Source organism: Copadichromis virginalis, linkage group LG11 (genome assembly GCF_057382275.1).
Source record: "Copadichromis virginalis isolate Kocher_CV1m ecotype Utaka linkage group LG11, C_Virginalis_male_GT1.1, whole genome shotgun sequence".
In the NCBI taxonomy this organism is placed as follows: Eukaryota; Metazoa; Chordata; class Actinopteri; order Cichliformes; family Cichlidae; genus Copadichromis; species Copadichromis virginalis.
Genome location: NC_140628.1, coordinates 17267249 through 17295196, shown reverse-complemented (window position 1 = coordinate 17295196; position 27948 = coordinate 17267249). Strand labels below are relative to the sequence as shown.

Here is a 27948-nt window from a genome sequence, read left to right as displayed (position 1 = left end):
GCATCCACACAGAGTCGTCCGCTTTTGTGATCAAGAGCCACTATTCGCCGTTTAATGAAAACCCGAGTTCCGAATGATCTTTAGCTATGGAAACGCACGCGGATCGGAAGCGTGTGAAGTGATACGACAGCATATTAAGGACTCAGAGGTTCAGAGCTCCGGCGGGATGTGTTCTTCCTGTTTCAGCACGAGCATTAGTTGAAAACATGTGCGCTCATGTGCTGGATGTCAGTTCATCCTGTTGAAAGAGGTCAGCGTGACATAATTCCTCACCGGCTCTGCTGCTGCGTTTTCACACTGTTTGCTCGCTCACTGCGCAACAAGAACACGAAGGTGAAAACACATTGATGTCAGGGAAAACAAGTCCTATGATATAGACTAGAGCTCCGTAGAGAAATGAATCACAAAGCATTATCGACTTTTTCTTTTTTTTGTGGGAGAGACAGTATAATTCCTTCAAGGCCTCCCCCTTTCCCCAAAACCCCTTAGCTCTCGATCAGCTCCAGATGAGAGGCTTGCTGATGACTCTCCCTCTTTCTTTGCTTCTCCCTCTAGGGTGCAGGATAGAGAACTGCGAGTCCTGCTTCAGTAAAGACTTCTGCACCAAGTGCAAATCGGGTTTTTACCTACACAAAGGGCGCTGCTTTGATAAGTGCCCCGAGGGCTTTGCCCCGCTGGAAGATACCATGGAGTGTGGAGGTATGTGAAGCGAAACAAATATGTAGAAAAAAATGGAAATGCCTCCTTCTCTTTTACACCTTTCTTTATCTGTAAACAGTATTCTATAACTTCTCAGTGTGAGTTGCTTATTAAAGAAAAAACAATGGGACCACACACAAAGAAGTTATGGCATCCAAGTAAAAGCTCCTTCAGCTTGCATTAATCTTGACCCCGGGGTATCTGTGTTGACCCCTAATAGCGCTGTGGTTTCACGGCACATCACTTTTTTCTGTCTTTCTCTGCAGAGGGCTGCGAGGTGGGTCAGTGGAGCGAATGGGGAGCCTGCACCAGGAGAAACAAAACCTGTGGCTTTAAGTGGGGTCTGGAGACCCGAACGCGGCACATTGTAAAGAAACCACCCAAGGACACAATACCCTGTCCCACCATCGCCGAGTCCAGGATGTGCAAAATGGCCAAGCGGCACTGCAGGAACGGTGAGGAAGTTACACAGCCATGTGTTGCTTTTTGTGTATGAGAAAGGCTTTCTGTCAGTCAGTCCCGATTTTATCCACACTCACTTTAAGGTTTGCTCTACTCGGGCCAATATTAAAGAAAACAGTGCACTTATCCCAAAGGAGAATTCTTCCCATCCTGTCAGAGTTCCACCTGTCTCATGTAACTCCTGTACCTGTGTTTTCAGAATCTGTTTTTTTTTGAGGTGTGCCGTCACATTTCCTTGCGTGAAATATCACAGTTTTTCCATGGCGGCCATAAGATAGCCTGCTCTTTTTCTTGGGTATATTTCCTCGCCCCTCTCTTCCATCTCCTCAGTAGAACTCTTCAAAGTACAAACTGCAGGTTTCCTCAATGGCCGTCTCTGTTTCCTCCCGTCAACTTGAGAGATATTTGCGGTGCGTGCTGCATGCATGTCAGGCCATTAAATGAGAAGTCAAATCTGGAAATTCTCAGTGTGCAAATAGAGCTAAAGGAAATATTTTTTTTTCAAAAAGTAAACCATTTTCTCTTAGATGGTCCAAACACACCATTTGGGGTGACGGCCTCAGTTAGTAGTGCTTTTAAAATAAATGTCTTTTCCCTTAATGTGCTTTTACGTCTCTCATAAACTTTGGATTAGAATAGGCCAAGTGTAAATATTTAATTCACCAAATAAGGAAGCAATTACAGTGGCAGATATCATTCAGCCTGTCAAAACAGTGTTTAACAGAAAGAGGAAAATATTCTAACCTTGAGGATTTTTCTCCATTTTTGGCCTAGACCGTTGAATGGGAGGGTCATTTAGCGAAGTGGTGAAAGAGTAAATAAACTTGAAATAAACCCTGATAGTTTCTCATATTTCAGCAGTACCGAGGCGGTTGCTGCTGTCTGGGTTGGAAACTGTGATTCCATGGCACATTTAGTTCCTAAAGCGCTCTGCTGTTTGTCAGGGAAATTCTTCCCAACCCCCACGCACCTCTTCATGACTTTGCCATGCCTGCTTGACCTTTTCCAAGAAATTTTATGACCTCCTTTAATTAAAATGTGGCATTTTTGTACATGGTTACTGTCGTCAGTTATCTCAAGCATGAAGTCAGTGATGGAGAGTTGTTAATTATGAACAGAGTGCGTAGCAGAAGCTTTTTTCCCCCCTTTGGATTCTTTAAAAACTCGACACCAGACTTGCCCATGTCCATCTTAGTTAACGCTACTGCTCCCTGATGATCCAGTCTTTGTAAACCTCTCAGTACAGTTCCCTTTCCAGTGACTTGAGTTACATCTCTAGTGGTTACAAAACGTGTGTTAAAGTGTCACTGTGTGTGCATCTTGGGGCTCTCTGGGCTTGTGAAGTGCTGCGGTGGCCCGTTAAATAAAGGCAAATTTCAGACTTAGGCATGTGTTGTTAATTCCTCACTGCTTGTGAAAAATCCCTTCTTGGCAAAGGCCGGTGAAATGCAACACTCTACAATTCAAATAAATACAATGTGAAAATGGAAGCTGCTGAAGTAAATGGGAGGAGAAGCAGTGCACACATCTAGAACTGTTGCCTGGGAGCTCAGCCGACAGACGCCGGCAAATAATCACGTCCGTGAGTGAAATCCAAGCAGCGACATCCGGGACTGAAAAAGAAGGCGGAAACTGCAGTTTTTTAAGTGTCCACTTGAGGGGGGCTCCAAATACAGCTCAGTCCACATAGCTTCCCATGTTAAAATAGCTAACATTACAGGCGTAAAAAGAGAATTTTTACTGCCAAACATCTTCAGACTGTTTCAGCTAACGCTTTTAAACTGCATCAGTGCTTAAAGTTAAGGGCACGGCCACATTCACCAGTGCTGGCAGAGGATGCTTGAAATTGATTCAATCACTGAACTTGGACCTTTAGAGAGTTTATGGTGCCTGTTCTTCTTGGCCTGATTTTAATGCAATTATCTGAGAAAATACATTGCTCAGAAAATGATACTCGATCATCAAAGTGTAACAAAAAGTCTGTTAATGATCATTGATATAAATCTGTACAGTAAAGAAGCATAAAGAATTTTGAAATCATTTCACCTTGCTTGAATACAGATGGTGACAACAGTCCATTGTTCTCTCCATTCTTCAGACTAATTTTCATAAGTTCTTCTTTTTGTTGGCATCCTTATCACTACTGGTGGCGTGAGACAATACCTCCAGTACATTCAGTTAGCACAGGTAGTCCAGCTCCTTCAGGACAACACATTGTATATGTGCTGCTGCAAGAAGATTTGCTGTCTTTCAGCAGTCACTAAATTTTGGAGGATGCAGAAAGAAAGCTGCACAGGGCATCGACCAAAAACAGGACCAGTATCTGTTCTCTTGTTCTCAAGTGGAGGGCTGCCAGAGCCCAACAAAATGACTTCCAGTGTGTCCTGGGCTACTCATGTACAGGGGGGCGTGATGTCCTTCAGTGGGACCTGTGCTGTCAGTTTAGCACCATGTAGCTCAATTGGCATTCACCAAAGAATACCAGAATTGGTCACAGGTCCCACTAAAGGATGTCGGACCGTCATGGAGTCTGTCTCTGACAGTTTAGTCAGAAACATGCACATGATAAACCTTGCAATGCAGTAATCAATGTTTTATTTATACGTAAAGCACATAGACATCAGCACAGGATTGTATAACTGCACATTGTAAAGATGCTATGGATTAAATGGAGACAGAAAATAATAGGAAGCATGTATCTATATGCTATTTATGGATGCATTTCAACACAGCCACGTATTTAAATTACACTGGACGTCACAGACAGATCCCTGTCTCCCAGCTCAGGCAGGGCACAAACAGACGCTACACGAGCGATCTTCGTTCCCTTTCTGTGTCTGCAGAGATTTAATCCCACTGTAAAATGTGCACAAGAGGAAAAAGTAAAGCCCAGATAAAGTGAAGAGGTGAGTTTTCACATTGAACATGACGCACCGTCTGATGTCTTCAGTGCGTGTTGCCGATCAGTGTAAACACCGTATATCACTCGCACTGCTGGGATCCATTTGGGCCAGTGTTTGCTAGGAAAGCAGGATCCTGATTACGCAGGTTTGTGGCGCACGGACAGACAAAACATGCGGTGAAGGGTTCTGTTAAAGAAAACGCTATTGCAGCATTACAACTGTACTGCATACATGACAACACATAGAATGAGTAGACAGATAATTAGTGTATATTTTCAGCATCCGGAGCCACGTTGTTTAGCCAGGAACATTTTGGTTGTCGTTCACGTAGTTCTCCAAACTTACAAGAAATAACAGTGAAATCCTGTCATTTCCAGGTGGGAATGACGGAAAAAAGTTGCAAAAATAACCTACATTTGGACCACCATGGCAACGCATTGTACCTTTGAGATGGTAAAATGCTCTTATAGCCCCTGGATCCCTGGAGCATTGCTCTGACCAGGCTAGAAACAATAAAGAGACATTATTAATAGCAGCTCTGACACTATCAGCACTGGCTTCCTCCCATTCCCTGACTTGTGTGTTGATGGGAATAGAGGATAGGTGATGTCTTTAAGGAATTCCCTACAGAGATTTCCCAGCAGCCCCCTGTCATCAGATTCACTGGTTTACAAGCAGATGTGTGCGATGAGTTTGATGCCCATTTGAAGTTCATTTTCCTTCTGCCTATCAAACCATCTTTGGAGTTGCCTCAGCTTTCTCTCTTTCCCCAGTCATGTTACTGTAATCTTTGAACAATGGCCGCTTCGGCGATGGCAGTGACATTAAATGTTGTGTAAACAACATAAAGCCTTCAAAACTCTTATCCCCGATTTGGCATTTAAGAGGGAGTAAAATCCAACACAAATGGCCCATTGTAATTCGGGCTCATGTCCAACCGTTTCTGCAAATCAGCTCTCAGAGCTGTATTTCCATAGGTGTTTATTAGGTTTCTAGGTAAAGGTAGATATTTGCGGCCAAGGCCAAAGTTAAGCGAACAAGCACAAAAAATTTACAATATGAAATTATGAAATAGTAAAAATTTACAGCTTTGCAAATATTTGGAAGTGATAACCAAAAGACATTTAGGATCTGGCTTTTTAGAACAATGTGCTTCAGTGTACAGTTACGCTTCTACGACTGCTACTCTGAGCCCGTGAAGACTCGCAGGCACATCGCTGACCTCATGGAAAGAAAAAGAGAGGAACAGAAAGAGGCAGAGAGAGGAAGACTAAGAGAGAAGGAGCATATAATGATTATCTTTGGCCATTGGATTATGTACCTGCACTTGGGAGAGCTGCAGGCCTTAGTGAGAGTATTGATCTCTCGTATGTGTAACCAGAGAAACCCTTTCTGCTGTAGGGCTCAGCTGAGGCCAAGCCCTCCATCCCATCAGTCATTTAAGTGCTTGGATCCAGCCACCACTAATACTGCCTGTCATAACTTAACTGTGCAGTTTATGTTTATACTGTAACTGTGATAACTACTTCTTCTGCTCCTGCTGCTCAGTCCATTCCCAATGCCATCAATTTGAACCTTGAGGGTTTTTTTTTTTTTAATACATTCTGAGGCAGGGGTGTAGAAGAGGATAAACCCACTTAGAATCAGTGTATCACCTCATCACTCCTCTGCAGTGTGACATCTCTAGGCCTTTGAGGTCCTTTGTCTCCATTTAAGCCATTGGACGTGACAGAGCAGTGGCACACTACCAACAGTCTGGTGTACGAGACTAAAAGGAACGCAGATCCGCCCTGGATAGACCAGACTCCAGGAAGATTTGGTTGACTGGTGGGATTTTATGCCAGGTTCTGTCTGAACCCAGTCTGGTTCTGCGGTGAATCCACAGTACTGCGGACCCCCCTAGTCCTCACCGTCTGCGAACCATCTGCTCGAAAGTCTCTGCTCCTGTAAAATGATGCACAGAGGGATGGTGATTGCCTTAAATCCAATCTGGAGGAAGCTCAGCTCAGCCTGCTTTGTCTGTGGCAAACACCGCTCGCGACCCCAAACAATTCTGGATTCTGCCAGCGCTCGCATTTAAGCGAGCAGTTTATATGTATGCCTATGAGCATGTGAGACACAATTTTGGTGTTTATACTCACCGAGCCAAGGGGTTTAAGCTCTGGCGAAAGATGCCACTCACTTCTGAGTATTTGAGTTACGCACTCAGCATGATCACATCTGAGTCTGGCCTGTGTTTGGCTTGGAAACCCGACATCCAAACACATTTCTGTGTGTGTTTTTGTCGGATGTAGCCTTCGACTATGAGGCCAGTTTTTTTTTTCCTGTTTTTTTTTTTTTGCTTCTAAAACAGATGCACACTTTCAACTTGAGCCTAATTGATGGAGCGTGGTCTTCTCGGCTCAGCAGAAAAGCTCACAGCGCAGTGGGTCCAAGCCAAACAACGACAGAGCTCTGCTCGAGACACCGCTCTAAACTCTACCCAAAGCTCTCGACAGTAAAGGTTTGCACTCCTCTCCCTTTGTGTACTTATCTCATTATTCCAATTAATGTTCGCCGGGTGTGCGCTACAGGAAGTCAGTGGAGCTGGTGCACAGATGACAAGTTTCGCTCTGATTTCTACCACACTACAATGGCAGGTGGTGATTAATGGCGATCTCTGGCCCGGGTAACATCACGGACAATCTGGATCAGTTCTTCCCGCCAGCGGGAGTGGAGTGAGGAGCACTTTCCCAGGACAGAAGGAGAGCCCTAATTGGCAGCCACCCTGTCATAGTGATTATTTGTGCCTCTCAGTGCAGCCTGTTGTGACTGATGGAGCCACGGCTTAATCTACATTTAATAAGGCTGCTCCATAGGGGCTGACACAGTAGCTGGTGAGGGGGCCTCAGGAGCACTCTGCCTCCTTTGGAAAGCATTGATGGTTTGGCTGCGGTCACATGGGCTTGAGTTGGTGTCTGACTGTGATGACGCCCACCTGCCACCACCACCCACTGCACAAACACTCATCAATCATTGATTTAATTAAATTCTTACCAAATCTGGGGCAGACGAAAGACGAGAAAAAAAAAAAAAGCGAATTAATTTAAACATGACAAATTCCATGTGTTGCACACATTGCTGTGGCTCTGTAAAACTGAGGTGAGCGTGTTTTGGAAGTTTTGCGCTGTGCTGGAGTGAATAAGAGCGTGGGTGAAGAGGACAGACACATCAACCTGTCACTGCCTTGGCCAGGTCTCCGGCATCTCAGTGCCAATGGCAGTTACGGTCACCACCACGGTCACACGCACAAATTAACACTTCATCTATCACGTGTGCGCATTTGTGCCATGATTTTCTCCCCATCTCTCCGCTTGTGTTTCATATCTCCCTAAAATTGATTGTCTAGGCTCTTGTCTGGACAGACCATCAACACGTGCTTTATGCCGATGGTCTCAAACCGAACCTTTGGGTTTGTTTTTCTGGCCTCTCGTGGTGGTGTTAAATCTTCCACTGCAGGAGAAAGTCATTACCGGTAGTCTTCTTAGAGACTTCTCTTCCCTGGGTACATTCCTTATAGGGCATGTGGGGGTGATGCTGGAACCCTGCGGGGAAACAGGGGTGTCTCTGATTAACTTCCCACTAAGTGTCCCTGCTCTTTGACCAAAATAAATATGGCTGCTGTCATTTTGTCTGCAACTGTCTTCAGAGAGCAATATTTGAAACACCCATGATCCTGCTGGCTTTTATATGGAGAATCCATCGTCATACCACAGGCATGAACCATAAACATGTGGAGGCCTTTCAAAGACCGGGGGGATGGAGGGAGGGGAGGGCGTTGGAAGAGGAGGGGTCAGTGGCACTCACTGGGGCTCCGTGCTCCACATTATTGTCATCTGGTCTTTTCCAAGCAGGAAGAAAGAGGAGGGGTGTGAGGGTTTTTTGTTGTTTTTTTTCACACTCTTTGGCCCAGTTAAGTTGTGGTTTTGCTGAACTGCCTTTTGTAGACTCGTGTACGCACATTAGATACAGACGTCCTCTTATTTGTTTGACTGGGCTTATTGAAATGTGCATTACTGCTGTCCTTATTCCCATTGATGCGAGCTAGCTGATGGCGACAGCCAAAAGTTGATGCTTGCGCTCACCCGTGACTGCAGACAGCATTTCACTGCAATCACACTGTTTTCAGAGAGGAACTCTGTCGGGGACGAGGGGACGCTGCGTCGGTTGCGCGGCTTCCGTTGTCGTCTTCTGGCTGAGGAAATGAGGCATATGGGCCGACATCAACAACCCCATCAAAAACAGACGTACACAAACAAACAAAGTGGCAGCAAACTGGTGGGGGGAGAGAAGGAGGTGGTAGAAGAGGGGGAGGAGGGGAAATGTTCTACAGTAGTGGAATGTTTTCATGTTCTCATGCCCCCCCGTTGTGCAGTGTATGGGCTGATATTACCCATGAAACGGTCATGACCATAAAACGACCAACGACCCCTTGATTGGTGCCGTTACACCCTGTGATTTTTTTTTTTTATTATTATTTTTTTAACTGCAGACAAGACAGTCTTTACAAGGATAGATGGAAACAGCTTCTGATTTGATCTTTGAAGTTGTGATGGATCATATATGTAGCACTCCTTGGCCTTTTGTAAAATATGTGACTATATGGAACCTGTTTGCCCTCTTAAAAATGCTTATTGAAGTTCATTGCTATGTATTTGGAGGTTACTATGGTTTTAGAGGCTTTTCCAGCATGAAATTATAGGAGTATAAGAGTCAACTCTGTTATTTATTGTAATTTCTTAAAGCTGAAACAAGGCAAAATGTAAAGCCATCATTTCTTCTCCAGTCTGAAAATATGAAGCACCCATAGCTTGAAGCAGGCCCGTGTTGGGGTTTGTCACCTCATATTTAAATAACCCGAACTGGTCAAACAGTGATCTGTCTGATCGCGCCCCATCCCTGCAACGCCTCTCTGTCTGCCAGACCTCCAGTCCGCCGCTGCTGCCAGCTCTCCTGTGGGGCCCACGAACGCTTTCATCTCCACATCCACAACACGCCAGACAGATGAGGATGCGTATGCACACGTGCGCACACCCGTTTACACCGCCCGAGTGTGAGAAACGTGTAATAGACACCGATAAACAGTAAAACAGACCTCACAGGCAGAACAAGTCACCGCATTATCTACTCTTTCCCTCGTCCCTCTTTCCATTCTCTTTTCCTGTCTCGCACTCGAATGACACGCTAGTGCTCGTGTATCACATATCACAGTGCGGGAATAAAGTGCATGCCACGGAGGAGGACGTGTTCGCGTGGCGCACATTGTTTTGAAGCGGCACTCTGTGGTCCTCACTCTCTAAGCGGTCTGGCTTGAGGAGAATAGAAGGCAGGCGAGGAGCCGAACGGGACAGCCTGAAAACATCTGGTCCACAGTTGCACTGGCTCAGCCTCCAAGAACCCCTCTCCACTCAGCTCCACTCCACACCACTCAACTCCTCTCCTCCTCTTTCCATCGCCTTCACTTTATTTCTCCATTGCTGCCGAGTGTCTGTATAGAGCCATCACAGCGTTTAATTACAGCTAGTGATTCAGAGAGAGAGGCTGTGGCTTCTGACCCACTCATGTCCATGAACGTGGACCCAGCGCAGAGACATGTAGACACAACAAAGAACAAGTATAGACCTGCTGGCCGTTGGCTGCGTGTATGTCTGGGGTGTTTTTCTATGTGTCTGTGTGAACTAAGTGACAAATACAGGGGGTGCAGACTAAAAGCACAGCCATTACGGTGGTAAGTAGAGGCCAAGCCCAGCGTACCAGCATTGAAGAACACTGCACTCTCATCAGCACACAACTAAAAGCAAAATGCCAGGGTAATGTCACAGGTTAACAATGTCAGCTTAAATGAGTGAATGCAGGATGTTAGTGACCCTGACATGCTCAGACTAAGAACAAAAAACACAAGCACAAAGTAGCTTCCACGAGCCAATCTGAAGTTATTAGCTTCTTACATGCTTTTAGTTTGGAGCGAGTGGCAGGTAGGGTATTTAACTTGATTGATTTTTAGCCACTTGTCCAGGACAGATCTAGCTGTAAGCTAATATAAGCTAATACTGACTAAGTAGTGTCTTATTAAAGTTGAAATGCTAGCATGTTATCAAGCTTTTGCCTATTTTTTTTCCATCCCAGCAGACACTGAGCCTTGTTGCCATGCATTTTGGTTCAGGTTTTTGACTACTTGATGAGTCTAGTTTTGAAAAAGAAATAGGTCAAGCATCTGATTCTGTTAAAGCTTACTTCTTCACTATGTCCAATAGTTTTACAGCCTGGACTCACCAGTATTTCTTTATTGTTAGACAATTGCAGGTGGCATAAGTGCACCAGACCATGAATTTTCAAAGGCAAATAGCAATTCATGCAATGTTACCATGGTTTGTTATTTTGTAAGCAATATATTAGAGGACAAGAATAATATAATGCAGCATCTTTGTATTTCTTTGGGTGGATGACACGTTCCTCTTGATTTAGGGTTTCAGCACTTTGATGTAAACAAAGTGCAATAATCCTTCTGTAACTACTTTTTGACGGTGTTCCTGAGGGGTCAAATTCACTGCAACTTAAGAAAACACCAGCAAAGAGAGAAATTCTACAAAAGCTCACAAAACACAACAGAAGTTGAATAAAACACAAACATAGAAAAAATAATGCAAAAGCAAAAAATAAATAAATCACAAAATAAAAGTTTTTTGGAAGAAACAATACTGTGACGGAACAGCTCCAAAAGTGAGTAAACGGCTAATAGCAAACATTTATCTGATACTTCGGCAGCTGGTCCGTCACATTATTGTGTCCCCAGAAACACTTCCATTGTGTTTTGTGAGAGTTTGGGTTTTTTTCTACTTCTGTTGTGTTTTTGCTGTTGCAGAGGTTTTTTTTTTATTTTTTATTGTTACAGTTACAGTTAGTTTGACCATGCAAGGACACCGAACATTGCACTTATAAAGTAACACGCACAATTTGGATCTAAATGCTGCTATGATCATTAAGTAGAATTCATGGTTCACAGTCTACTGGAAGTTTTTGTTCTTGAGTTAGAGTATGTAGTATATCCGGTCTGCTGTCATTGGTCTGTGAGCCATCCACGGAGAAGACCGACATTGCAACAGATGAAAGCTGAACTGAAAATGAATACACAACGTACTTTTCGTGCTTTATTTTTTTGATCTTTGAAGTTTTTTCCGTGGTTTTCCTATTTGCACGGAACTCCTCTGTGGCTCCCTTCCATGTTTCGGCCCACTTTTCAACTAATCAGCATTTGGCACATGCGTACGACATCCGCGTCCAGCGACGTGCAGTTGTGATTTTGGAGTACTGCACGCGAGCACGTCTGCGGTGGGTGAAAACCCCCTCTCCGCTTGCTGCCCAAAAGGAAACGGACGCAGACGGACGCATTTGCAGGACCATAAATTACACTTTAAGGTTATTTAAGGTCTTCTCCAGTGTGTCAAAACAGCAATCCTACTGCTTGGATTTCATTTTAAGGGCAAGCAGGGTGGGTGTTGAATGACAATTATGTCTGTGTGACTGAAAAACGTCTTCCTAATCAGTGCTATGCCGTTGGTCAGACGATGGCATGCGCCAAATTTCTTCCCCTCAGATGACTTAGGACATTAAACTAGCACTCCGTGTTGACAGTTTGACCCCAGAGTCCAAAATCGAAAATAAAGATGAACGTGTTTTCTGGTTGTACTCCTGATCTGATTCACCGCCTCCGGGCTTGGACATTTCAGATTAATCCACTGAAAACTGCTGTGTGGTCTCTGGGTCATAGCCAGTGACCCAGATCTCATCATCGGTGATGATCCTTGACATGAAAGTTGGGCCAATTTGACACGTTATTTGAGGTTTGTTCTCAGCTCAAGTTTGAGGTCTAAGGATGGTGAATTTGCTAATGCATACATGCAGATGGTCAGAATGGGACTATCAGTCAGCAATCCAAGTGCAATAGAAGAGCTGGAAAGCTCACAGAGACAATCCTGGTGAGAATAACGGGCAAATTTACATTTTTGATTGCACATAATACATTTTCAGTCCTCTTAGTCTGCTTGTCTGTCACTGAAATTACACAACAGAAATGATCTGGCTGAATTTCTTGAAACTTGGAGAAGTTACAGAAGAGCAAATGGTGCTTATCCAGACCTCTTTTAGACTGTGTTAGCACACTGGCTTTAGTGGCGCAAAGGGCATTTTCTCAGAGTTTGAATATTCTGTCATGTTAAAAATGGTCCGTTTAGTGCACAGAATATGATAGCGCTCCAAAGAAAATGTCAAGAAATGACTGAATGGGCCATTCAACGAAAGTCAACCTATTCCAGGTACCATATCAAATCCCCTCAAATGTAAATGCTCCTTCTCACTGGGTGGCAAGGTTCAGGACCATGATCCCAGCAGGCCTTGAGACAGTTCTTTCAGATTAGAGAGCGCTTAAGTCTTTCTTTGATTCGATTCCTTTCTCTTGCCCCTGCTGCATCTATGACAGATGCTGGAGTACACAACTCTCTCTCCCTGGTGAGGTGAGACCATGAAACGACCGTTGAAATTGCACTGTAATCACGCACAGCTAAAAACAACAAGAAAATGTCTGCCATATGCCTAAAAGCCCTCTGTTTGTGTTCTTGTGAATTTAAGGGGGATTATTGACAAGGGAGTGAGTGGTGCCTGGATAGAGGAGCTGAGCCGGCAGTGACTCTTATTGCTCGTGTCTGTGATCGGATCTGTCAGAGCCACTCAGCTGTCTGTCTGTCTGGTGTTTGACAAGTGTTTGATGCAGCACAGGCCTTAGAGAGGATCAAGCCCTTCCTGAATTGGCTTTACCTCTCTCCCTGTGCAACAGGAGCTCAGCGAACATCAAACGCATCTCCCCCCTTCCTTCCTTTGTGAACTAATGAACTATTTTTATCAAAAAATATGTGCCGTCTGTGGGATCACCAGAGGAGATTGAACAACAGCACCCTTTGAGAGTTAGGTGAACAATCAAGGAAAACAAAAAAGTGGCTGCCAGCCTTGATTCTCTCATCACTGGCCATTGCACAGGGATTGCACCATGATCCTGATGGCCCCTGTCTATGTTTTTGTGCCTAAGCCCATCTGACTTAGTTTGGCTCCCCGCTTGTTAGGGTCTGGTCCTCTTTTGGGACAGTTGTGCTCCATGTCCAAACATGTGAGGGATTTCCTCCTGAAGTTTCCCAGTAGAGAGAAGGGGTGGGGGATGAAAAGGCTTGTGCAGAATTGAGATGTAAAAAGGGAGTCTTGCTGAACAATTTCTTTCTATATCCTTCCCCATTCCCTTACAGACCTAGAGAGACAGGAGGATGTATTGATTAGAGGAGCATGTGCACTCAAACACATTGGAAAACACTCAATGACACAGCTGACCATAGATGATTAGCTGGCTTGTTAAAAAGGTGATTGTAAGCCAAATTCAATAGCAGACGATACACTTAGAAATAAAGAAAAGAGTCAATAAATACTGTAAGCACAGTAAGCACAAATACAAGATCAGACATTCCTTAAATTACTGTTTATTTTTATGATGGAAGCAATGCTGTTTAGCGTACGCTAGTTAGCTGGTTATGCTATCGATTTCATGTTTAAGCCTAGAAACACTTGGGATGAATGCTACTTGGCAAACAGGGATACAGAAAGCCCTCTCCACTCTTAATACACCTTATTGTGTGCCCCCTCGTGCGTATGCTAACACCCATTTTATTCCTGTCTATAAAGGAGGCTGGGGAACTGTTACGCAGAGAGATTCTTGCTCAGGCCTTCCAGGCTCACAGGAGGTGGCTGATCCAGGTAAATCCCCCAGCCAGGATGCTTCATTGGGGGTTGACCCCCTGCGTTACATGAGCCCCAGACTCTCAACAAATCCTGGAGATGCAGATTCCCCTCCTCAGACAAATAATAAATGCTCCAAATACTTATATCACCTCCATAGTTTGATCTCCTTTTCTTGCCCAGATCCGTTTAGAGGTGCCCATTTAATTCTGCTGACATGCCTGTTTATGCACAGAGAGGAAGATTGCTGAGGTTCTTTGGAGTGAGTGGTTTTTTTATTGCTTTTGCCTGTGGATCGCAAGTCTGATTAACTGTATCAAGGACAAGGTGGATGGTGTACAAGTGCATGAAACCGAACCGTCAAATAAGATCAAGAGCTACAGCAGCAAGCAGCAGTACATCACTGTAAAGACACAGAAATGTAAACGGCAGTTATATTACACAAGCTTCTGAGAATCTTGTTATCGAGTGTCCAGTAGAATAAATGAATCCATGCTCGATCATGTGTTTGCTGAAAAAGCTTAATTTCATCAGTTCGATGCAAAGCACTTATCGGAAACTAAGATGGATGACTATGATAACTCTGCAGCACATTTCCTGCTTTATATCACCGCATGTGGAAATTATAAGACGGATCAAAGACTCTATAGAGATCTCATCTTAATATAGAAGGCATGGAAATTAAACTGGAGTGCTGTAGCTCTTCCTATCTTTGAGTAAAGACAAACAGAGTTGACATCTGTAATAGCTTACTGTCTAGAATAATGAATTTATTACTGTACTGTAGATCCCAGCAAGTTCCCCGATCTTTGGATCCATGTTTATATTTTACACTGCTGAACACTGTAGCTCGCTTTAGCTCACTCCCCCATGCGCACAACAAATTCAAAAGCAAATAGACCACGCCAGTGGCAAAGCCTTCAGGAACATTGGTGCAGGGGCCTCCCTTTGATAACTGCTGTGCTTTATATTTTTGTCATCAGAAATGAAACACAACATTAAGCCATTCATTAAAGTCAACTAGAGCTAATTATCCATCATTTACCCAAGAGCCCACGGGCCAGCGCAGCCCCCGTATACTTAGGCCCAGATGTGTCGATGAGTCAGTCGGTAGATAGCAGACCGCAGAGGGGGCTGCTCATTTCTCTCTGGGCCCTGCGGTTTCCAGGGGCATCAGACTCAGCAGGCTGGTCTTAATGCCTGTTCACAGACTGGCTGCTGACGTTACCCTCATGACACCATGAGCCGTGTAAAGCTACCGCAATACAGCAAGGCTCCATTTACCAGAAAGAAAAAGAAAAAAAAAATCAATGATGATCAGTTATACAGCCCTAATTCAAACAGAAAAATGAAGAGTGAGTATCGTACCTCTCTAGCAGGCACGTCTTCCGAGTTGAGAGGAGGCTGATTCGCATTAGCGGCATGCCTATGTTCAGACAGCCTCTCATTGCTGCAGGGGGCGACAGCGTGCGTACGATCCCTGCTCCCAAGTTGTTACATTTTGGCAACCCCAAGTGGAAGTGGGAAAACCGTAACAGTTTGCAGGATGTCACAGACCAGAAACCAGATTACGTCATGTAATTTAACCCCTGAGACCTAATTTCTCCTTTTCTGTGTCTGGTACGCTCACCAAACGATTAGAAATAATGACTGAACCGCTTTACCACTGAGGATGAGGAAATCTATCCCTGTATCACTGTGTTCGGTTGTCTACTGACGAGGCATCTGCTCAGTGCAGTTTAGAGGAAGCATTTATAGTTTGAGGTTAAGTGTTTGTGCGGTGTATATGACCTGTTGTCCAGTGACGGGATGCTAACTGAGGCAAAGAACCGAGGTGTAGTTTTCAATATCAGCTTTAGACAATTAGCTCTTAAAGGGACTGGTAAGGAACCATCTTGCTCCTGCGTGGGGCTCTTTTCTTCAATCAAGAGTGTTTGTGATACAGTATTAAAGTGAAAGAACATCCTGCTCTTTTAGTGGTTCACTTTAACCTCTTTTGAACTGATGTTCTATCTGTCAACACAACCTGCCAAAATCATGTCTGTTCTTAAGCCCAGTAGCCAGATGAGAAAATAGCATTCTTCTCAAGGTTGTAGATTATACATTTGTTCCACCGTTTTTTTTTTGGTTTTTTTTGGTGTGCTCGGTCGTGCAACATTGGGAAACCTTTGTATAAAACCATGGATACATCAGTCAACAGCTCCTGTTGTGGTATTTGGCATCTTTAGCTGACTAGTTAACAGAGCAAACAAAACATCGATCAAATTGATGCATTTCAAAATAATCCTCTTGTATTTAATAAATCCCTGCTACACACTCAGCATGATGAATACACGATGAACACAAATATACACACATTACATTTTGACATAATAGACAGTAATGGTGGTGGTGGCTCATGCCTCTGAGATACAGTAGCTGCTGATTTTCTGTAATAAAAACACCTTCAGCTTTAAACAGGCTACTTCACCCATCCTCTCTTTCTACAAATGAATAAAGATGTGTAGTTTTGAAGGCTTTGCAGTTGTTTGTAAATGGGCCACATAATGTAAAAAATCTAATTCAATTTGTTTATGAATTGGTAAACTAATGTAATTAGCCTCCATCGTAAACAATAGTTAGAAAAGTCATACTTTACTATGATTAGCTAAACATCTTTTAAGATAAATTTCATATGGGCATATACTGTACGCTGGCTCCTATTATATTCATTGGCATGTTATTTCTCTGTCCTGAGTAGTTACCTTAGCTCTAGGATTATCGTGTTATGTTGTGCCAGTAAACTGTATCTCAGAAACGTGGGAAATGATACGTGCTCCAATTTTCCAACTTTCAAATCTGGCCTAAGGAATCGATCCACTGTGTGCTTTCTTGTACAGCAGGAAGAACTAATTCCTGACTTTCCAACATTTTGGAATGTTTTAAGTGAGTAAATGTGAAGAAAGATCTCTGGAAGGCAAGATTTGACTTTGGAGTTTCTTTGGAAGATAGTCTAATTTAAGCATCTGTCAAGGTCTCTTGTTAATAACTTGTTTGTGAGTGCTCGAGCCAGCAGCAGTCGTAACCCGGGGGAACAGTTAGTGTATTGGGCAAAGTTGAGCATGACTTTGAACCCTGAGTAGACTGATGGAGGAGAACTTCATTGCTTCTGTAGCCGACCTGTGCAGGTTGCGGCTGCATCTTGCTGGTGTTATCGTTCATCTCCCAAGGGGGAAAAACAAAACTGTCTGTGCTGACCATCGGGCGCATTAATCACCGTGTCAGTCATGCATATTTTGCCAGGACTTCTCTGCTTAGAGACGCTAATCTCCGAGTCCGGTTTTCGCTTTAACTTACTGTCAGTGAAATAAGGCATCAAAGAGCAGAGCAGAGAGCTAACCTGCTTTTTAAAATCTCTGCGCTTATCCTCTGCCGTGGTCATAGATGAGAAAATAATGAGCGACCTAATCCCAACATTAGCTTTTTAAATCGGAATGCGTATGTTTTAAATCATTCTCTGCCAGCAGCGTGGTGATAGTAAGCAGAGCATGGGGTGAAAGGGAAGGAGGACGGAACGAAAGTGAATGAAAGAGTGTGATCCAGAATAACCTTGTTAGGGCTAAGTGACGCTGTGCAGAGGGCCTTTTGTCAGTTGGCTGGCAAGATGAGCATCTTGTAAATGATTGTCCTCTCTGTCAAGGGGCTGATTTCTTTTTTCCTACTATCGGACTTCTGTGTCTCTGCCACAGTACTTCAAATACTGGAGCTTTTTCTCCTTTCGCATCTGTATCTGTTACAAACTGTGGCCTCTTTTTATACATAATTTCATCCTGTAGCACGCTCTCCTTGTTTTCCAATGTCAAATCACCCTTCTGCAGCGTTTCCCCCACAGGCGGACACAAACAGCACAAAGCGCCATTAAAAGTTTTGGCTTACCTATCAGGCCCACGCCTTAATGAACCACGGGTCAGCTGAGGTCACATGGCTATGTCCCACCTATAAATCAACTGCAAACTGAGTTCAGCGGCAATATAGGGCAGTGTCAGTCCGTAACCTTTTCCCAGACAGAGGAGTTGTCGGTGTGTGAGTACTGGCTGGCTGCAGATCCTTTCCCCTTCACAGCATTATAAATGTATGTGTGAGGAGGCCCTTAATGGCTGCTAATCCAATTTCTGCCACTGAAATCAAATCTCACTGGCGCCAGTAGTTCTCTCCTTCCCTCACAAATAATGGCCTCCGCTTTGGCCTGTTTATGAAAAAGACGAGCCGCCAAAAATTCCGGCTTTACCTTCCTTGAGTCCCATTGAATCTTCTTCAAAACTGTTTGAATGTTTTTGTTGTTGTTTTGTTGTTGTTTTTCTTCTTTGTTCTGCCCCCAGTCCCTATTCCATGTTTTTCGAAACTTATTAATTGACCGTCTGTGTCGAGTGAAAGGATGGGGTAACAGAAGAGCAGGGGCAAGTTTTCAGCAGCGTAGGATCCCATTTACCGTATGTCTTAATGCCTTCTCGAGGTCAGCCATCGATTTTTGTTCTCAAACCGCAAAGCAAAGGAGATAAGATTAGGCCTTTGATTCCTGCACTGCTGCCGGAGCCGTGAGTGGATGAAATCACTTGGCCTGCCCATTGGTTGGTGTGTTGCTTCTTTTTAGGAGGTTGCGGCCTCTGTGACGATAGGGTAAGATAGCAGTAGCCTCACAATAACGCGTGAGCAAACAGTGAAAAAGTAGTTTTTTGGTTTTTTTTACTTTAACGGGAAAATCTCTTTATGGTGACAAAAGTAAACAAAAGTCTGATTTCTCTCATGTAAACTTATACATGTTCTTCAATTTGCTTCCCCTTTCCAAAACAAACATATTGGCTTTGACATAGATGAAGGGAGCTTTGGCTTTGGCCCCCTTCCCCTTGGATATGGATTTGACTGATTATCTTTCAGTGCATCAGTTGGACAAGTAGTCATATTGCCATTCCGCAAGAAGATATTATTCTGGAGTGTGATCCTAATAATATGATACGTCTAATAGCACTTAACTCTTAGTTGGAGCTGTACCATACTGAGAGCCTCAAATAGAAAGTCGGGGACATGGAGAGGGGAAACAGCAAGGATAGGGAAGAAAAAGAAAAAGTAGCAGATCCTCAATGGCTTTAAGAGGTTATTGAGGAATGTCCTCTACGGTGCTTGTGGAGAGGTTTAATATCTCTTTGCTCATTGGTTTGGCAGCTGAAAAAATTGGAAATGACACAAAGTATTTCTCAAGCTCACAAAGGTGATATAGAAGCTCACGATCATGGACTCGCAAGCGTACAGGGCATATGCCGCACATCATTCGCACATGTGCTCGCACGCTGACTGATACACAAAAGAATTCCACAAAGGTCACTTTTGACAGCGGTAAATAACAATCCCACCGCAGGCTCTGCTTCTGATTCCGAAATGCAAAAACATTTTGATTTGCTCTTGAGAGCTTTGTTTGTTTGTTTGATTCACTTTTCAGTTCAAACCCGAATGCGAACGTCAAGTTGGCAAAGAAGACTGTATCTATGGAGGAGAACCAAACATTGGTGAAGTTGCGGTTTTGCTCTACTGATAGTAAATGCAGCCAGAATGGAAAGAGAATTTTTTATTTTTTTTTAAATGGAGATAATTTTCTTATAAAAGTCGTGTTCTTTTGATTTGATCCTTGCTGTGCCAGTTTCAATGCAAAACAAAGACGGAGAATGATTTGAAGGCCACTGTGCCTTCCAAGAGAAAATTATCTTTACATGCTGTAAGATTTATGAATTTGTTTTTGGTTTTGAAAGCAATTGATGCAAATTAAACTGTTTCCTCTGTGAACCCTAGTAATCAGCTTAAGTGATTACATCGGTCGTAAATATGAGATGATGAAAGCTCAGTGTGCACTGTACCCTGAGGAAAGGCTAAATGGGAGTTCATAGGGTAGATATGATAAAACATCACACTGGGACTGCACCAGATGCAGGGGGGAAGGGGCTTATGTGGGGAGTGGTTGCCCTCTAGCTGTCAGCGTTGAGACTGGATTATGAAATATGGTCCTAATTTTCTGTTGAGGTGTGTTTATGAAGCACTATCAGTTAGCTTGGGGGCGTGAGCTTAGCTTTGAAATGTACTGGTAATGTTGATGTGAAGGAGTATGATTGGAAGGAGTCACTAGTGGCTTGGAAAAGTCTGAACTTGTCAATATCTGCTAGATAAAAACCAAAAAAACCCCAAAAGAAACATTTGGGATGAAAACATGGGAACACAGACAGGTAAAATATTGAAAACAAAGAAAGTGAGAGGAGAGCCTTTCAATTAATAATAAAAACAACAAGGAGCCAGTGGACAGAGTCAGGATTCATGCAAATGCTAAAGTAAAGTTTTTTGGGTACCAAAGCTAGGGAACAGGCTAGAAGGTAGTGTATTTGGTTTCTGCTGTGAAGGCCCCCATGTTTATTTTACTTCCTGTGTTCCATATGGAGGATGATGATTTTGCTTGTACTCATTGTTGATGGCTGTCATCAACTTGCCACAGCCACACACCAAAAGACTGAACAGGAAAAAAAGCTTTTGAAACAACGTTGCAAGAGGGTGCTAACGATGGAGGCACTGTTTTGAGACTTTGAATGCAAAGGTTACCAACCATAAAGAATAAGTTCTATTAAATAAGCATTCAGATTAATAATAACTAATTATTCAGTGCACAGTGGTGTATAAACGCACAGTGAATGTCAATTCATCCAAAGTTATATTGGAAGTGTGCAACTGGTGATTATATCAGTGATTGGAGCTTATAGGTAGCAGCATTTATTAGTGCAAACAAAATGGATTGAATTTTCCATCCTTCTTTTCCTTCTTTTCTTTTCATCCTTTGCGAGCTACTGTCATTGATGATAGACTATTTAATTCAAAGTCTGAACATATTGCAACAAGGTGCCAGCATTAGCAATGCAGCCATACTGACACGGCATTATATCCAGTGACACAGTAAAGTAGCCTAGATAGTGTTTTCTGTGTAAATTTTAAGTAAAATTGTAACACAACTGTTTAACTCTTTAGTTTACAATAGCAGGGACTGAAATGATCTAATAATGGAGCTCTTCAGGAACCTGCCACAATGTCACGTAATAAATCGAAATTAAAAAAAATATTTCCTATCTGGGATGCTGTAACCTGGGCCGAGTTTTTTAACCATTTGCTCAAAGCCTGCCTTTACCACCGTGTAACCGAGTCAGTAATTTCCATCATGTCATATGGGGTCCAGTTGTTTACTTCTGGGTGGCATATCTCCAGCTCTCTTGCCTTTACTGCGTGGTTGTACTTGATGGCGTGCCTCAAGTGGCAAAACAATTTGTTGTTTCCTCCTTTAGCGAGAACAGTTTTCTTGCATATTTTGCAAAGCTTTATTGGAGTACCTCCCTTTTCCTCCCTAGACTGACATGTGGCTCTCGCTGTCAGACATGTCTGGGCTTGTGCTGTTGTGCCAGCTTGGGAATGTAAATGCATGATGTTGCTAATATCATTGGTATTGTGATATGACATTTTTTATACCATGTAAAAATTTATAATGATATTAAGGATGGCAAATTCCTAATTTGCAACAGGAATGTAATAAGCAAACTTAGCTTTAGCCCTATTTAGCGCCGTATCTACCATTCCCATTGTTTAGCTAGTTAGCTGTTTCTTTGTGGGAAATAAATGCAATCAGTGTCTGTCTGTCTGTGTGTGTGTTTACTGTCTTTACTCAGTTGGCCTCAACACTTAAACTTTCAGAACAATGCCAGTGTTCACACTAACTAATCAAAATCAAGCAGGAGGAGAAGAAAAACTGGGCAGGCGATGTTTTTTTGTAACCAGGCAACAATAAGCACTCAAGAGAAGCGCAAGTGAAAATGTGGTCAGGGGCACAGCGAGCGGAAAAAATAATGCTAAGAAAACTAGCTTTAGGCATTACATGTAGAATTACACTGCAGGTTCTGTTTTGCCTTTGATTGTAGCTCAGTTTTGTTGTCACTAAAAATTTAAATTTTCATTCTCTTCACAATCATTTAAAACAATAAAAAAATTCAAGTTTGCTCAATAAAATATGTGATAGTAGCAGTGCATGATGTAGAAGAGGTACTAATCAGGCATTTCAGGTTGTAATTAATTAGCGTAACTATTAATTTGTGAACTTTTGTTTTGATTTTCTATAAGTCAGCCTGCTTGTGCAGCTGCTGAGTTTGTTTCAGTGTGTGTGTTTTGTGAGCGTAAAACTCTTTGGATTACAGATCCCCTGCCCAGTCCTGAACTAGCCAGGAAAAGAGGCTTTTAACTTAACTCTCACATATTTATTTGTTTTAAGCAATTGCTGTAAATGCAGGCTTTTTCAGTTTAAATGCAGCCTTGCGTCCAAGGAATGGCCCACGAGGGCTTTGCCCGTTACTGAAGGAGTTTAATGCAGCACCGTGTACTTTATTGCTGTCAAATGTAATTTATCCTGACTTGATTGCACTGAAAGCCATGTTTATCAGGCACCTAGCAACACTGTTTTGAATGAAAATTACCTCTTTAAAGAGCAATTAGGAAAATGAACCTATAGGCCAAATGCCTTTGAGCTCCAGACTTACTTTAATATTATTCTACATTAAGTCACGCAGGAAATCTAGAGTAGAATCAGCTAAGCAAGTGTACAAAGTCCCCTGGCAATATTTTCAATTGAAGGGCATGAGAGTTTGATGGAAGAGATGTGAAAGTTGTTTTCAAAGGGTGATGTTAACTAGGAGCTGTGTGCAAGAAACTTTATTGCCATGTTTCAGATTGGCAAAGTGACTGAAAATAACAAGATTAGATTAATTGCAGGAAATAACTCAGAGATGGTTTGATGTTTGCATGCATCTGTATTATTCATTGGGAAACCCTGTTACTAGAGCAATATCTTGCTTTCTCATGCGTGTCAGCTTAAATGAGTGAATATTTTCAAATCTACCTCACAGAGCAGCCCTGAGAACGGGAAAACAGTCTTTTGTATGGGTGCGTTGAAGGGCCAACGCAACACCAGCACATACAGTATGAGAAGGCAATTAGAGATGGGGCCACATTTTACACACCGTTACCTTCCTTTCAAGACAAAAGCTTAAACAACTGCTGTAATAAGATGTCGAAGCGGTGAAGGCCACCATATGAGACTTGTTTTTCTGTAGCACTTTCCTCCTGTGTTTCCCATGTCAGCGAACCAGAGCGTGGCTTGTTTCTTTGTGTTCTAGATCAGGATCCAGATATCTTTCTCATCATCCAAGCCTTACTCCACTTTTCCCCCCATTAGATTTTCTTTCCCCCTAAATTCCCTCACACTCACCCACCTCCCCTCTCCTCCCTCTGCACACATACATCTTGCACACACACCTCGTTATCTTATTTGTGGCCTTGGCAGCCAGATTGGTTGCCTTGTGGTTCAGTAGCCAGTTTTCTCTGTCACAGAGAGCCTTGGGTGCAGATCCTTCACCACACACGCTTCCATGAGAGCAGGAAGTCAGTTCCCAGCATGCTTTGCCCATCCCAGTGAAACCTGGGATGGATTAACCTTGGGCTGGGGGACCTTTCCAACTTGGAAAAGAGTTATGCAACTTCCCATACTTATTGCTGCTCTCTATTGCAGTGACAGTGAAGTGTTGGGCTGTACAGACGTTTGTTTAAAATTGGGGTTCAGTTCTGAGGGCTGGAGCAAGCTAAGACCTCATTTGTGATGTTTCCTAACGTAGGACTCACTTTTTACATAATGCAGGCTTTGGCAAAAGTTCACATACGTACCTTTTTAAGGCCCTCACAAGCCAATTGTCAGCAAACACGAGAGAAAATACACATTGTGGAAGAGAGCCGGAGGTTAATAATAATAAAATTAACTGAAATGACCTGCCAACCTTAGGCTAAAGAAGAGAACGAGTTTGACATGAGGCAGTGTAAAATACAAAATCGCTCTCACTCAGAGAATCTCACACCTGACGGTAATGATTAAAATGAAAAATCTTTTCTCTCTCTTGTTTCTGCTCAGGTGGTTCAGGAAAGCATCGATCCAAAGAGCCAAAGAAGAAGAACAAGCAGAGGCTGCGGTTTCGAGCTCAGAACCAGCACAGTGACCACTTGGCCTCTAAACGCTCCAGCCAGTGAGGACTGAAACTACCCAGTGAACAAAGAACCAACGCAAAGCTGCTAGCCGCTGCTGCACCTATATTCTGACTGACGACTATCACGAACCCCGCCACCTCCCGTCCTGCTGCCCAGCCCTATCCCACCTTCGCCCTGCCAACCAGGACTCATAAATCTGCCAGTCCAACAATATACAGCATATAATGTGTGATATAAGTACAACACTAAACCACAACCACACCAAACACATGCTTTCATGCCTCTGCCTCCTGCTAATTCTCCCCGAGCTGCAGTGACCAGCCAGGTGACTCTGTTCTCCCAGCCTTGTTACCTTGTGGATCTTTACAGTTGACATTACCGAACTCATTTCATCGTCATTAACCATGTCATTCAACGTCTGGGGTGACGGAAGACGGAGGAGCCACCAGAGGTACCGCGGAGGCGGAGGAGCCAGGAAGGGGACGGTGAGGTTGTGAGGGAGTTGGCGACATAAACTGTTCGGGAGAGATTTAAAAATACGCTCGAGGAAGCAAAATGATGCTGATGGACAAGAAAATGGCATCTTGACCTGAGAGAGAGACTATTTTTTTGTTCCCTATATTTATGTCAAAGCTATCCTTACCTTCCTTATTCATGGAGACAAGTGTTCCCATTGTGGCCTTTATGTTATGTACATTTTTGAGAGTAATATTAAAAGAAATTACCATGCATAGTTGCAAAGTATTTTATTCTCAGCACAAACTGTTTACGTTCAGACCGCTTTATGCTCTAACTGTATAGTGTGGTTAAAAAACTAAAAAAGAAGAAGAAGAAAAGAATAAATTTAGTTGTTCAACTAGCATGGCAACAGACTCGTGTACATAGTTGATCTAATATTGAAAGCTTATTACTGTATTTTCAGTATTGACTCGTTTATCGTTCTAAATGTTTTAGAGAAAAAAAGGTTGTAATACAAGCTACAGATTAAAATGATTAAAAACAAATAATAAACATAGCCACCATATAGCTATTTCATTTATATGGTATATATTTGATTTATTTATTAATTCTGTTTTGTACTTTTTTTTTGGTTCAGTGAGAATTTTTGCCTCATACTGTTACTCTTATATGCTGAAATATTCTTTGCGTTCCTTATAACAGTGCATATCTTTAACACGTGGAAACGCTTTCTCGTCTGTCACGCAGGTGTTGTATTCCTTTCATTTGACCTCATCTACTGATTTTGATATTTTAAAGAAGAAAAAAAAAACAAGACTAATAAAACTATGCTTTGACATATTCTAGGTTTATTGATTAGGATCCAGCAAATGTATGGTCATAGGACTGCATATGTGTACGTTGTGTTTTATTAAAAAACATTTCATGTGACTGTATGATGAAGCCTTTCATTATTGTCTGTGGCTATAATATATGTGGCTAAACTCTGAAACTGTAGTTTTCTTGTCTTTTTTTTCCGAGTACCATTGAGTGATTTCAAAAACATTTGTGAAATCCGTCATGTCATACTGCATGAGACAAGTGGTATCTCCAGCCAAAGGATTGGATATGGTCCACTAGGCCTTAACGGCATGACAGCACCGTTAAGGGTTTGTAATTCACTATGACGTAGCCTCGTGAAAGCTACAAAACCAGCGGATGTCATTGGTGGCTCATCCATCTCCAGCATTACACTATAATTTCCTAACAACTTGCGTTTGGCTGTGTCTTTTGTCATGCGACACACAATCGATCACCAACTTAAGTGATGCACGTTGCACTTACTTCTGTGATCTTCAAAACATTAAATAATCACAGAGAAATTTAGCTTTATGCTAAATCTATCTGGTATATGGGTGAAGAGAGCATGTTCTAATGCAAGTCATGGCTAATTTAACCCGAGGTCCACGCTGCGTAATCACCATCCCAAAAAATGAAGGAAAGAAAAAAAAATTCAAATCTGCCAGACAGCTTATGGATGCCCAGTAGCAGATGAATCGCGCTGTGTCACATACATATATCATCCTGGGAGAAAGAGACCACAGTCTTCCTGCTCTGCTTAACCTCCCCTGAAATCACAAATGATATTTCCACAGGGAGCCTGTCAGTGTTGAAATACCCCTCAGTTTATGGGCTCCATGTCTATCTTAAGGCCAAATATGCAGCTTTAAGTGCCTGAACATCTTTCACAGGTGTTCCAAGTGACACGGCAGACTTTTCCCAGGAGGCTTTTCAAAGCTTAACAGTGGAGCCGCAAAACCAACATGTAGTAAAAGGTTATCAAGTCAAAAGAATAGCTAACACGTTTGGTTATTTTAGTTACCATGACATTAGAACAATGAGAATAGAAACATTTAATCAAACGCAATACAAAATGTCAGAATTGTTTAAATAAGCCCTGTATGGCTATAGCAAAGAAATCATTTTTGGCTAGCATGTTAAGTTCACAAAGAGGATCCAGATCAGGTGCTGCCAGGTCACTGATAGGACTCACTGAGCCTGTTCCAGATCTGGCAGTAGATCTCCAGGAACCTGTCGTTACATTAGGAGCATGCCCTGATGTTGTCAAGCATGTGTACAAGAACATTAGGGAGCCATACAAACTAGTGAGCTGCTGCAGTGAAATTCCAGTATAATGGACTAGCCTGCCTCATCATTTTTTCACTCTGATTTTAAGAGCGACTTTCAAATCTGCACTTTGTAGTTTGATTATTTTCATTTCAAGCAAACAGTGTGGCATCCTTTTGTTCCAAAGACATTACCCAGTCCGTATCAGTATAGATTTCTAGCATGATTTTTTTCCCATTGAGATCTTTCCTTTAGTTTTTTTTTTAAAAATCCACATTTTCTGTCTTGTTATTTGGGCTTTTGGAAGCAGCCAAATTTTGGGGGGAATAACATCAATGGCCAACCCATGGCCTTTAATACCTTATATGTAATTTAATGCACGTCTAAAGGTAGCTAACTTTAACTCTAGCTAACAAACTTACCCAGATGCAAGCCTTTATTTGACAGACAAGTAGTATTAAGTAGTTTTAGGCCTCCATCTAGAGCTGTCGTAAAATTTTACTTTCTAAAAAATGTATTTAAAGATGGCAAAAGGGAGCCCATAAACAACCAGTTGGGCCAATGAATAAATGAAACAAAGCAAAAATGAAATAAATTTTTGAAAGGAATTAAACATGTCATAGAGGTTGAGTAAGTTGTTTTTAAAGACATCTGCTGCTGGTTCCAAGTTAATGAACGATTCACAGATGTCATCTCCCGGGCCAGACTATCACTACTCCAGACTTGGGGATTAAACCTTACAGCTTACGGAGAGGAACTCCACTGAAGTGGATTCATTAAGCACAAGACCACCACTAAAGCACACATTGCAGCATCCACAGTGGAAAAAAGAAAGTACAAAGAATCACATCGCACATTTGATGCGATGCGATCAAACTCTTATAGTTATTCTTTAATATCGGTCTGTCCCTTTCCACTCATTTGTTTTTCTGTGACTGTGAGAAAAAGGACATTGCTGCAATTCTCAGTATTGTTGAGGAGGTTAACAGTCATGCACACATCAGAAGGAATGGTCCTCCCTGTGCAAACCACTTCTGTAAAGTGTGTGAGTGTGTGTATGCCTTCCTTTGTGCGCATTTTTTTAATGTTTGTGCTGAATGCGGTTAGGTGGCTGAGACTGAAGCTCCCTTTTAATCTGACAGAGAGCATTTTCATTAGTTCTGTTGGGTCCTATTATTAAAGCCTGCTTCAAAGGCACAACAAGTGAAACCACTAACAGGAAATGACCCAGTGGGCTTGAATTCGGATAGATCAGTGCTTTTAAAGCAGGTTGGGATGGCGTTTAAGCGTATCTGCTGTCGGCCATGTATGGAGCTCACAAGACAGTAGGAGGATAACAGGAGGGGTGCTGAGACCTCTGCCCTATATTAAACATGCTGCAGCTTAATGCGAGTAAGCAGTTGTGGCATATGTGACACATTTGTTC

At 42.7% G+C, this 27948-nt stretch overlaps 1 protein-coding gene across 3 annotated transcripts in view; it reads left to right on the top strand.

Annotated features, from left to right (window-relative positions):
* rspo2 (R-spondin 2) overlaps positions 1 to 25407 on the top strand; it is a 63405-nt gene extending 37998 nt beyond the window's left edge. For all 3 annotated transcript variants that reach the window (XM_085473384.1, XM_085473383.1, XM_085473385.1), the window contains 3 exons: positions 556 to 699; positions 966 to 1154; positions 23884 to 25407. In XM_085473384.1, the coding sequence (XP_085329510.1) occupies positions 556 to 699; positions 966 to 1154; positions 23884 to 23999 (449 nt within the window). In that variant the 3' untranslated portion in view covers positions 24000 to 25407. The remainder of the gene's footprint in view (positions 1 to 555; positions 700 to 965; positions 1155 to 23883) is intronic.
* The last annotated feature ends 2541 nt before the right edge of the window (positions 25408 to 27948 follow it).